Source organism: Trachemys scripta, chromosome 7, assembly GCF_013100865.1.
Source record: "Trachemys scripta elegans isolate TJP31775 chromosome 7, CAS_Tse_1.0, whole genome shotgun sequence".
NCBI lineage: Eukaryota > Metazoa > Chordata > Testudines > Emydidae > Trachemys > Trachemys scripta.
In genome coordinates, this window is record NC_048304.1 from 34,007,272 (window position 1) to 34,019,884 (window position 12,613).

The 12,613-nt window shown below is 40.8% G+C and overlaps 1 protein-coding gene across 3 annotated transcripts in view; it reads left to right on the top strand.

Annotated features, from left to right (window-relative positions):
* Nucleotides 1-12,613, top strand: part of FAM120A (family with sequence similarity 120A) — a 123,049-nt gene that overhangs the window by 48,098 nt on the left and 62,338 nt on the right. For all 3 annotated transcript variants that reach the window (XM_034776821.1, XM_034776819.1, XM_034776820.1), the window contains 2 exons: nt 1,194-1,284; nt 7,663-7,887. In XM_034776821.1, the coding sequence (XP_034632712.1) occupies nt 1,194-1,284; nt 7,663-7,887 (316 nt within the window). The remainder of the gene's footprint in view (nt 1-1,193; nt 1,285-7,662; nt 7,888-12,613) is intronic.

A 12,613-nucleotide genomic window follows, 5' to 3' on the forward strand; every position in this document is an offset into this window, starting at 1 on the left:
AGCAGGGATATATATACCCTGGAGCGGGGTGCCGCTCTGGCGGGAAGGGGGGGGCCGCCGGCCCGACGGGAGCCGCTAAGGGAAAAAGTTTCCGACGTCCGTGCACGCGGCGCGCGCACACCTAATGTGTAATGGACGTGAACAACACATCTCGAAGAACAACAGTTACAGAAGGTAAGTAACCGTTCTTTATCTGGACAAACTGGAGAAATGGTCTGAAGTAAATAGGAAGACATTCAATAAGGACAAATGCAAAGTACTCCACTTAAAAAGGAACAATCAGTTGCACACGTACAAAATGGGAAATGACTGCCTAGGAAGGAGTACTGTGGAAAGGGATCTGAGGTCACAGTGGATCACAGGATAAATATGATTCAACAGTATAATACTGTTGGGGGTCGGGGGGTAAATGCAAATATTCTGGGATGTAATAGCTGGAGTGTTGTAAACAAGACATGAGAAGTAATTCTTTCGCTCTACTCCATGCTGATATGGCCTCAACTGGAGTATTGTGTCCAGTTCTGGGCACCACATTTCAGGAAAGATGTGGACAAACTGGAGAAAGTCTAGAGGAGAGCAACAAAAATGATTAAAGGTTTAAAAAAATATGACCTATGAGGGAAGACTGAAAAAAATTGGATTTGTTTAGTCTGGAGAGAAGACTAAAGGGGGGAACATAAGTTTTCAAGTGCATAAAAGGTTGTTACAAGGAGATGGGTGAAAAATTGTTCTTATTAACCTCTGAGGATAGGACAAGAAGAAATGGGTTTAAATTGCAGCAAGGGCAGTTTAGGTAGGACATTAGGAAAAACTTCCTACCTGTCAGGGTGGTTAATTAAGCACTGGAATAAATTGCATAGAAAGGTTGTGGGATCTCCGTCACTGGAAGTTTTTTAAGAGCAGGTAAAGGATGGTCGAGATAATACTTAGTCCTTATAATTATAAAGGAATCTTAAAAGTTTTTAAAAATTACAATCCAAATATTAACAACATTTAATTAATAATTATGGGGATGTTACACTGCTTTCTAGACACTCCTGTATATTGGCATTTCTAATTTATGTGGTGTCTTTTTTAAAATTAGAGCATTCACTGACTGATAAAAATTCTCATTGACTATTAATAAAGCTATTAAGATGCATCTTACATTTTGCACTAAATAGGGTAGTTTTTCTTTTTGTGTATTTATTCAGCCATGTCAGTGGGAACAAAATGAGTTGGGAAAAAACAAGAACACAGTCGGAAAACCAAGCACATGGAGGAGACCCAGGAGACCAAACAAAGGTAATACCTTAAGTTCCAAACCTCCACATTTATTGCTACAGCCTTACAAGCATATGGGTAAAACTTTCAAAAGCACCTGTGAGAACTTAAAAAAAAAAAAAAAAAAAAAAAAAAAAACCTGTAATATACAGTGAGAAATGGCTTAAAATATGTCATGATATGTGTACAAAATTGTAAACTCAGTAGACTAGCTCACCCTGTCATTCTTGGCTATTTCTGCATATTTCATATACACGATAATATACTGTGTTGATTTCAATATGAATGCCTTTAGTAGTCTTAATGTAGCAAGGATGTTTGCTATGTCCCTCAAGCTCTGCATGGTCTATCTGTTGAGAGCAGTTCCATTATGGATGTTTGAAGGTAGGGCAAAAATGCACAACTCAGAGCTGTGTAGTCATTATTATCAATTAATGTATGAGAATTCAAAGATGGAAAAAATACTATTACTTATCAGTTAGAGATTTTACTTTTACAAATGGTTGGGATGAATTTCACAATGAATAGTAAAGTAATTCTATGAGTTTGAATGGAACTACTTAATGTAAGGATGGTACAGTTAATACCTTAAGAATTCAACATTGATTTAAAATTGTGCTAGTAAAAAGCAAGTGCCAAAACCATTGTCAATTTGAAGGACATCATTCCAGACATGCCAAGTTTCAACTACATTTCAGTGAAAATGCACATGTTTTATACCTCCAATATAAGCCAATGATGAAGGCTAGCCATTAATTTATTCTCAGGCAAAAAATATAATAGAAATAAAGCCAAACCAAAGTCTGGAGTTATGGTGGAAAGACCTTTTTTTCTTAGCTATAAACCCTTTTGAGAATGTGTTAGTTTCCCCCTCTCTCCCCCTCCCCCAAAATAAAATAAAAGTTTTTAATCTGGAAATTCCAGTCAGATAACACCTTGGATCTGTCCCTATAGTGCTAACCTAATAACTGTCAGAAACAGACCACACCCATCCATACTTATCCCTGCAAGGCACTCCCGGTCTGATAGCTATCTGCATGTGGACCATTCACAATTTGCAGAATGTCTATAGGGCCATACAATTTGCAAAGTATGCAAAAAACTGGTGAGTAGATAATCAGATGGACACATGTATATACTAGTATCTATGTACATTTTAAAGTGTATACTTTGTGTTTCTGTGATAACAGTTTTAAATCTGTAATTGCTTCCTTACCCTCCCCTAAACCAGTTAAAAGCAATTGTATTTGTTAGCACTATAGGAAAAACCAAGTCTAGAGTTTGTAGGTATATTTATTTCACAGAGAAGTAGCCAAAATATTGAAAAAATGTTTGAAAGGTGAAAATATATTTTTAAAGTCTAGTTCCTCTGAAACTTTGTGTATGTTCAAACTTTCCAGAAGAATTTCACATTGGAATCAGATATGGCATGTGAAGTTTTAAGGTAGATCATTTAGGGAGTTGAAAATCTGGCCTATAACAGAAAGCTAGCACCAACCCTGATGATAATGTTTCCTTTCTCTTATCCTTTGTTTCATTTAGTTAAATTGCAAGCTCTTGGGGTGAGGACTGTCTCACTATGCATTTATCCAGTGCCTGGGACAATGGGCTTCCCATCTCAGTTAGGCCTTTTAGGTATTACAGTAATAAAAATAAATGCTAACAATAATAATACTCCTAACTGTGGAGGTACTAGTAGTCTCTTGGATACCATTGTGTTGTTTGCAGTGTTGGGTGCATTATGTAGGGTGGATTGATTTAAATTACTGATTTTAATCGTGTATTGCAATTGTACTTTTTAGTTATTTTCCTGAGAGAGGTTGGTAACCATTAAAACATGTTGGCTTGCAACTAAATATAGCCTGTGTGCTTAATTTGGTTCTGCTTTTTGCTAAACAGGAGGATATATTATGTCTATACACATTTATTTAAGCAATTCTGCAGCTTAATTTACATTTATTCAGATTCTTAATTTTTACATTTCTTACTATGTTAGAAAATGGGGAATGATGCATTTCTTATTTATTCGATTAATTTTTTACTTGTGATATGTGTCAAGCTCTACCTGGATGGACATTCATATTCAGTTAAAAATGGACAAAACCGCATTTTAATTTTTTTTATTAAATAAAACTACCTTAACTGCTGGACACAGAGGGGAAAAATGTTTATCAAAACATGTCTTGCATTTAAAACCGATTCATTAAAAGAGGAAGTATTATCTGTAGTTAGTGAATTGAACTGATTTCTGGTAACGATGTCATCAAGACTTTAGAACTAGTAGACTTAATCTTTTCACACCTAGTTTTTATTCATAGATGGGAAGAGGAAAATCAACTTTCCTTCTTTTTCTACTTCCAATTGGTTTCTAAACTTTGAACGAACTGGTCATTGAACTGAACTAGCTGAAATGAAGGTGATGGTCTCTCTGTACCTGCCGAAGAGGCTACAGCTGTCAAAAGCTGGTTTAATACTTCAGCAAACTCTGGTTCCAGGTGTAAGCCATTGACTTCCACCAGTTCAGTGGTGTTACTTTCTTTGGAATTTATCAGCAAATATGTACTCAATATTTTTGTAGGTAATGTTTTTAATAGATTATAAGTTTAGGCGTTAACATAGGTTGTCAATGTCAAATTTATTTAAAGAATAAAAATCTGTATTTTTAAAAAAATCAGATTTTTAAAATTTTCTAAAACTATTTTTATTCAGCCTGGTAATAACCTAGAATAGTGCAAATACATGAGAGTCTTGTGGTAGTACACTTCTTTTTTTAACTAGATTTCCCCCCTTTCAATAGCAGCACATTGTTTTGTAAATAATTTATAGTGCCATTTCAGCATCTTTTAAAATCATTCTTAGCGCTACTAGAATTGGGGATAGGAATCTGTTTATAATAATTACATCTAAATAAAAATATACCATAAATATGACACTTTGGTGCTAACTAAGTGTACTTAAAAAAACATTTTATATCTATTATTATATTATATCTATAATATCAAGCTATTGCTTGAAAAAAGTACTAGCACAGATTGTTTTGTTCTAACCATTCCTTTTGTGTCTACCTCTTTTTAAAAACTAAATCTGTTTTTGAAATTCCGTGTTCTGAGGGAACACCTTTTTGAATAGTGTGCCTTGACTTCTTTAAAATAAAAAATCCTTAACTTTTTAAATAAGGATTTGTCTGCTTCCCTTTTGGTATTTAGAAAGATTTGATGGATGTACCTGGAATTACCTCAAACATGCTGGGGGCCCTGCACACCTTTCTGTGTGTGAAGGGATGTTCACATCTGCAAAACCATGAAACTGATTAATCATAATGTGCTGTCACATGCACAAAGTTAACAAACCTTAGTCTTTCAGTTATAGCAACTTAGGAATTACTTGTTATAGTAGTAGATATCAAATTCAGATGAAAATACGACTTATCGTGTCCTCTTAAATTGAGAGATTACCAGATTGTTGTTAGTGAGATTTTTTGTGGGTTTCTCTGCTTCTACTTCTAAGCATCTCTGAAAGCAGTTATCCAAGTATTTTTTCATTGTTGGATAAGTCCAACAGTATGTCACTTTTGGCTGTAAATCTTAATATTGAATTGAATTTCTAGCAACAGAATTGAATGCTATACTAGCAACTCTTAACCAGAAGAGGTAGCAAAAATATTGTGCAGCCCTTTTAACAAAGGGAACATAATTTCATTCATAATGGGGAAAAAACCATAGGCCCTTCAAGATCAAATTATGTTATGTGGTCAGTGCTTGTATGTTTTCCCATTTTGTTCAAGAAATGAGCAGAGGAAGGTTTTGTCCCCCCTCCTTCTCCACCCTCCCCCCCCTTTTTTTTCTTTTCTTTTTTTCTTTTTCCCAGACTGGAGTTGAAGGCCCTTTGTTTTGCCTTTGCCCAACTAGTCAATAACTCCCCAGAAATGTTTATCAGAGGTTGTTATTGCTTTACTGGGAAAATATTAATATAAAGAAAAATTACTACTTTTTAATATGATGAAAAGTTAAAATTTAAACTGCATGAGGACATGAATATATCTTGTTTTTAATAATGGTTATTTGCAGGAAAACGATGACTAGAGTAACCACAGAATAGGAAGAATTTATTTTCAGCATTCTGTTACGGTTATAATTTTGATTCACTTATGAATATAAAATCATAGAAAAATAGGGCTGGAAGGGATCTCGAGAGGTCATCTAGTCTAGCCCCCTGTACTGAGACAGGACCAAGTATAGACCATCCCTGGGAGGTGTTTACCTAACCTGTTCTTAAAAACCTCCAATGATGGGGATTCCATAATCTCCCTTGGCAGCTTATTCCAGAACTTAACTATTTTTATAGTTAGAAAGTCTTTCCTAATATCCAAACTAAATCTCTTTAGCTGCAGATTAAGTCCATTACTTCATGTCCTGCCTTAAGTGGACATTGATTTCAGCCCCCTTTGTAATAGCTCTTAAGATATTTGAAGACTGTTATCAGGTTCCCCTTTAGTCCTATTTTCTCAGGACTAAATATGCCCAGTTTTTTCACCTTTCTCCTTTGGTCAGGTTTTCTAAACCTTTTATCACTTTTGTTGCTCTCCTCTGGACTCTCAAATTTGTCCACATCTTTCTTAAAAGTGTGGCACTCAGAATTGGACACAGTACTCCAGCTGAGGCCTCACCAGTGCCAAGGAGAGCAGGGCAATTACCTCCTGAATCTTACATATGACACTTCTGTTAATACACTCTAGAATGATACTAGTCTTTTTTTGTAACTGCATCATGTTGTGGATCACAAATTGAATATGAGTCAACTATAACTCCCAGATCCTTTTCAGCGGTACTAATGTCTAGACAGGTTTCAGAGTAGAAGCCGTGTTAGTCTGTATCCGCAAAAAGAACAGGAGTACTTGTGGCACCTTTGTTAGTCTCTAAGGTGCCACAAATGTCTAGACAATTATTCCTCATTTTGTAGTTGTGTGTTTATTTCTTCCTAAGGTTGTCTACACACTTGTGGCAGCATTTAGAGTACATGCACTATACATGTAGCTAGGTGCTGCTGTGAAAGGCTCAGGCAGCAGGGAAAAGCTCTGGTAACTCCCTGCTGCAGAAGCCTTTCACTGTGACAGGGAAAGGCTCAGGCAGCAGGGAAAAGCTCTGGTAACTCCCTGCTGCAGAAGCCTTTCACTGTGACAGGGAAAGGCTCTGGCAGAAGAGAGGCAGCGGGACACTATACTGCTAAAAATAGTGTCCTGGGGATTCAGGCATGTAGGACACTCTACTCTACCTGCCTAAGCCATGCCTCACTGTCTACACTGCTGTTTGTACCCATACTAGCTGGGGGTGTGGTATCTGTACTCTACATACGGCTGTAAGTGTAGATGTACCTTCAGTGTAGTACTTTACACTGTTCATGTTTGCAGCTTCTGTAGCTGCCTTTGGTAATCCATGCTACATGTTCGCACTTTTGTATAGTCAAAAAAAAAAAATGAATGTTTTCATTTGTCGAACAAGGTGGGTGATGTAATATCTTCTATTGGACTGACTTCTGTTGGTGAAAGAGACAGCTATAGCATTTCAAATGTAGACAAGCCAACGTTTTCAGGCTACACAACTCTTCATCAGGTGTGGGAAAGGTACTCAGGGCTTGTCTACACTTAAAATGCTACAGCTGCACTGCTGTTGCGCTTCAGTGTAGACACCATCTATATTGACAGGAGGGGTTCTCCTGTCGGCATAGGTAATCCACCTCCTCACCAGGTGGTAACTAGGTTTCTTCTGTCGACCTAGCACTGTCGACACAGGGCTTAGGTCACCTTACCTATGTCGCTCAGGTATGGATGTTTCACACACTTGACCAATGTAGTTAAACCGACCTAATTTTCTAGTGTAGACCAGGCCCCAGAGAGTGTCTTCACAGCAAAGAAAAACCCGAGGCTGGCCCATGTCAGCCGACTTGGGCTCGCAGGGCTATTTCATTGCTTTGTAGACTTCTGGGCTGGGGTCTGGACTCTAGGACCCTAGCACCCTGGAAGTTTACACAGCAATGAAATAGCCTCTCGAGCCTGAGTGACATTGCTATGTTGACATACCCAGAGTGTCACAGCTAAATACAAGGTGAAACAGATGGTTTAGCATGAATAGTTAACACATTCTGAGACACCATTCAAGGTGAAGTGGCCTGTAACACCTCTGCAGTCATAGGCCAAAAAAGGGGGCAGCTTGTTGTAATAAGCCATTAATCTGGTGCCTTTATTAAGGCCATTATTTTTAGTGTCTAGCAAAGTTATCAATTTAAGCTCCCATTGTGGGTGCAGGGAGAGACATGCAAAGTGCTTTTTTTTCTGTTAATGTACAAGTTTATTTTTCTATGTAAACAATAAAAGCATGTTTTCTTTTGTATGATGTATTGCAGGCAGAAGGTTCTTCGACTGCCTCTTCAGGAAGCCAGGCAGCTGAAGTCAAAGGGAATCAAGCCAGTAGTCCACAAATCCCATGTCTGTTGTCAATGCCCACCAGGAACCATATGGATATTACCACCCCTCCATTGCCTCCTGTAGCACCTGAAGTATTAAGAGTGGCAGAACACAGGCACAAGAAGGGATTAATGTATCCCTACATCTTTCATGTCCTAACCAAGGTATGACTCTCAAACTCAGGTATTGTGAAACACTGATTCTGTAAAGGTAAACACCTGACCAGACATTATCATGAGGGGTGATGCACACTTGCTCCTGCTTAGAGCTCTGGCCTATTAGCACTTCTAACGATTGGTGAAAAAGAAACTCCAGACAGTAGTTCTAGGAGTGAATTGCACAATAGGTGTCTGACCCTCATTGTTAAAACTGCTTACTCACAAAATAGCTGATTTTTTTTTTTTTCTGAATTTTCTCTATTTTTCCCTTTTCTATTTTAAAAAAGTTTGGTGTGTGTGGTGCTTCTGAGGCTTTGGCACCTCTGCCACTCTCTCTCTGACATTACCTGTTTAAGAATTGTTTAGATATTTATTTTGATGTGATTGTTGTCTGGCTCTCTTGTTCCCCTCACTGTTTCTTTTTCTCTTGATATACCTGAAGAGAAACAGCCCGGCAGCTTTAAGAAATTCCTCCAGGTGGGGCTATAAAATGTTCATTATGGATAAACATGATTGCTATCTTCAACGCCCGGCAAATACATGGCAAGCGGACAGGTCTTAGGGAGATCGCTTGAACATCCCTGCTCTGCACTCTAAGTCCAACAGAAATCTCTCTGGATGGCCTTGGAGAGCAAATCTTCCACGGCAATGGAGGAGAGTTCCTCATCTTACTACAAAGAGGCTGTGTCAATGCCAGTTGATTCAGTGTAGTTTTAATGGGATTTCCCAAAGCTGTGTGTTTTGGAACTATCAGAGGTCAGCACTATCTCCGTCATTAGAGCCAGTGGGATTCAGGGATGCCATTGGCACAACTCTTTGGTTTTGCTTAGTATAGATTCAGAGGACAAGATTCAATTCAAACCTCCCTCTAAGTGCAGGCTGAAAAGATCCTACAACTTGACCCTTCTGACCCTGTTTCATCTTCTTACACTCCTGTTCAAAGCAGCCTAATGCCAATAGTAGTTCCATCCACAACAGTTGTGGCAGCAGTAAGTCCAGTCACTGGATCATTACACATTATTATATTATTCTCATTGATATCCTTAAAGCCAGAATGTCATTTAATTTGCAGATGGACATGCCATGCTCTCTTTGAGGCATGAACTGTCACTTTGCTATGTTTATACAGTGCCTTGCCCAATGGGGATGGGACTCCTCTGTGCAATAGCAATATAGATAATATTCCTGGGGGGCATTCTGCGCACAGTATTTTAAAATTCTGCAGATTTTATTTGTCAAAATAACACTACATAATCACACTAGTTTCAATTATTTTGGCAATTTATTTCAGAACCTGTCAGTAAGTATGCCTGTAACAATACAGACACACAAAAATTCCCCCAGGGAGTAGAGAGTTAAAGATACCCCTATGACAATCCAGTTTCTGTTTCTCTGCCCCTTATCCCTCCCAGCCCAGCTGCAGTAGCTGTGTGTGTGCCCTGAGCACAGTTGCTGGAATTTTTCTCCCCAGCAGTATCAGTTGGATCGGCTCCAGCGCCTTCTGGTGCCATGCTCCATAGCGCCGTTATAAAGAGCCTTGCTGACCCCACTACCCCTTCAGTTCCTTCTTACCACCCGTGATGGGAGCTGGAACCCTTAATTGCTCAGACAGTTCCATGGCAATAGACATTTCCTAAGACTTGTAGTGAACCAAGCTCACTACCAGTTTGTGGTGATTCCATTCGGCCTGTTAGCCACCCCGCAAGTCTTCACCAAATGCATGGCAGTAGTAGCAGCCTTTCTCAGAAGAAAGAAATCCATGTATTTTCATACCTCGGTGACTGGCTAGTCCAGGGCTGATCCAGAGCTCAAGTGGAAGCAAGCATCTGTCTCATTCAATTGACCTTCAGAACGTTAGGTCTTTTGTTGAACATCCAGAAGTCCACCCTTATCCCGATCCAAAGGATGGAGTTCATCAGTGTGGTACTCGACTCTGTGCAAGCAAGAGCTCTACTTCCGGACAATCGGTTTCACTCAATTACATCCCTGATAAGATCCCTCCAAGCTCATCTGATCACAACCGTATGAAAATGTCTGAGCCTCCTGGGCTACGTGGCATCATGCACGTACGTAGTGCAACATGCGAGGCTATGTCTCAGACCTTTCCCAGTCTGGCTGGCCATGGTATACTTCCCCTTTTGTCATCACCTGGACTCAGTGCTTACGGTACCTACCCAGGTCCTCAGCTCACTGTCATGGTGGCAGAACACATGGTATGTGCAGGGGTACCCTTCTCAAGACTTTAACTGTTGTCCCTAGTGTCCGATACATCGGCCCTCGGCTGGGGAGTCCACCTAAGGTCCCTCAGGACTGAGGGCCTTTGGTCCAAAGATGAGCTTTCCCTCCACATCAATGTCAGGGAGTTCGGGGGCGGGAGGGCAGGTGTCTAGCCTGCCAGGCATTTTTCCCTCACATAATGGGCAAGACTGCTTTGGTTTTCACGGACAGTACGATGGCTATATTCTACATAAACAGGCAGGGCGGTGCACGTTGTTCCCCCCCTGTGTCAGGAAGCAATCCGCCTGTGGGAATTCTGCATTGCTCAGTCCATCAGCCTGGAGGCATCCTACCTCCCAGAAGCACACAACCAGCTGGGAGATCACCTTAGCAGGTTTTTCTCCGCTCACCACGAGTGGTCTCTCCAGCCAGACATTGTGAGGGACATCTTCCAACAGGGGGGGCACTCCCCTTAGAGACTTGTTTTCCACCTGCAAAAACAGGAAATGCCACCAGGTTTGCTTCCTGCAAGGTCACAGCCTGGAGTCTTTCATGGACATGTTCCTGTGGACAAGACACCTGTATTACTCATTTCCCCCATCCCATTGATCCACGAGGTTCTGATGAGGATCAAGCAGGACAGAGTGCAGATCATTCTCATAGCTCTGGCGTGGCCCAGACAGCATTGGTTCACCAACCTGTGAGCCCTGTGAGTGGAGGCATCACTAAGGCTTCCACTACACCCAGACCTGATCTCCCAGGACCATCATTGGCCACCTGAACATCAGCTCTCTTCATCTGACGGCTTGGAAGCTCCATGGCTGAATCTGGAGGAGCGGGCTTGCTTGGAGCAGGTCTGTGAGGTCCTACTGGGCATTAAAAAGCCCTCCACCAGGGCTACTTACCTTGCAAAAATTGAAACGGTCTCCATCTTGTGCTCCCAACAAATTCCACCTTTGAGTCATCTCTACAGCTCATCTTAGGGCTTGTCTACACTTACATTTTATAGTGCTTTAACTTGCTGGCTCAGAGGGGTGAAAAATCACCCCCTTGAGCGCAGCAAGTCTGAGCGCTTTAAAGCACTAGTGTAAACAGGCTCCGAGCACTGGGAGCCAATCCCCTTGTGGAGGTGGATTACCAGGAGCGCTGGGTGAGCTCGACCACACTTGCACTTCAAAGTGCTGCCGCGGGAGTGTCCCGTGACAGCGCTTTGAAGTTGCCAGTGTAGCCATGTCCTTAGAATACCTTTTACAGCTGAAACAACAAGGTCTAGCTCTCTTGCCAGTCAAGGTTCACCTAGTGGCTGTCTCTGTCTTCCATCTCAAGGTGGATAACCAATCTGTCTTTTCATACGAGATGGGGAGCTGTTTTCTCAAAGGCCTAGAGAGGGTGTTTCCCCCAGGTTAGAGATCACATCCTTCCCTGGGACCTGAACCTTGTCCTATCAAAACTTATTGGGTCCCCGTTTGAGCCTCTAGCAACGTGTTTGTTGTTACACCTTTCCTGGAAAGTGGCCTTCCTGGTGGATATCACTTCGGCTAGAAGAGTTTCAGCGATCCGGGCCCTCGCATCGGAGCCCCAATATATGGGTTTCTTCAAGGACAGAGTCTAGTTGTGACCACACCCATTGTTCCTTCCTAAGGTGATCTCACAATTCCATTGCAGTCAAGCAATCTTCCTACCGGTTTTCTACCCTAATCCACATGCGAATAGAGAAGAACAGCACCCCCACTTGTTGGATGTTAGGTGGGCCCTGGTTTTCTGTATACAAAGGACCAAACCATTCAACAGATCTACTCAGCTGTTCATAGCGATAGCGGAAAGAATGAAGGGTCTCCCCATTTGTGCACAGAGAATCTCATAGTGGATTTGTGTTATGTTCTAACACATTGAAACGAATCCAAGTATCTGCCCATGGCATCAGCAAGGTGCTAGTGACGTGACTATTTTTCATTTTTAACTACCTAAAGTCCAGTTTGTTTCCCAGGGGTAATGGGTGTCTGTCTTCACATCTCATGTCAAAGACTTCATTTCACTGCACAAGATCTAGGACATTGTGGACCAGATTTTCAAATTTAGGCATAGAAGATTGTTTGCTTATATTTGCACCTGCATAATGTGATCAAATACCTTGTCAATGATAGCAAATCGAGTGATAGTAATATTATTTTTATTTATTATATCAGATTTTCATGCACGTAAGATATTTGCATGTCTGTGTTAGGTATGCACGTGCACAGTTGCACTCCCTGAACTTTCTAGTCCACAGTGTCTGGCAGAAAGGATGTGCCAGAATCAGCAGGTTTCAATGAGGATCATTAATACTTGTTATTAACACAATGAAGGAGTCCTGAGGAGTGTAACAGGTATATCTCCCCTTAAATCCGGGAACCTGAGGTCTCAGTGGTCTCAAACTAAATGGAGAGTTGGGCTGAGATTTTCAGAATGTTTAAACACCTAAAGAAGCGTTCTGATTTTCCAAAGTGCTGAGTACCCTGCTGTTCCCAGTGATTTT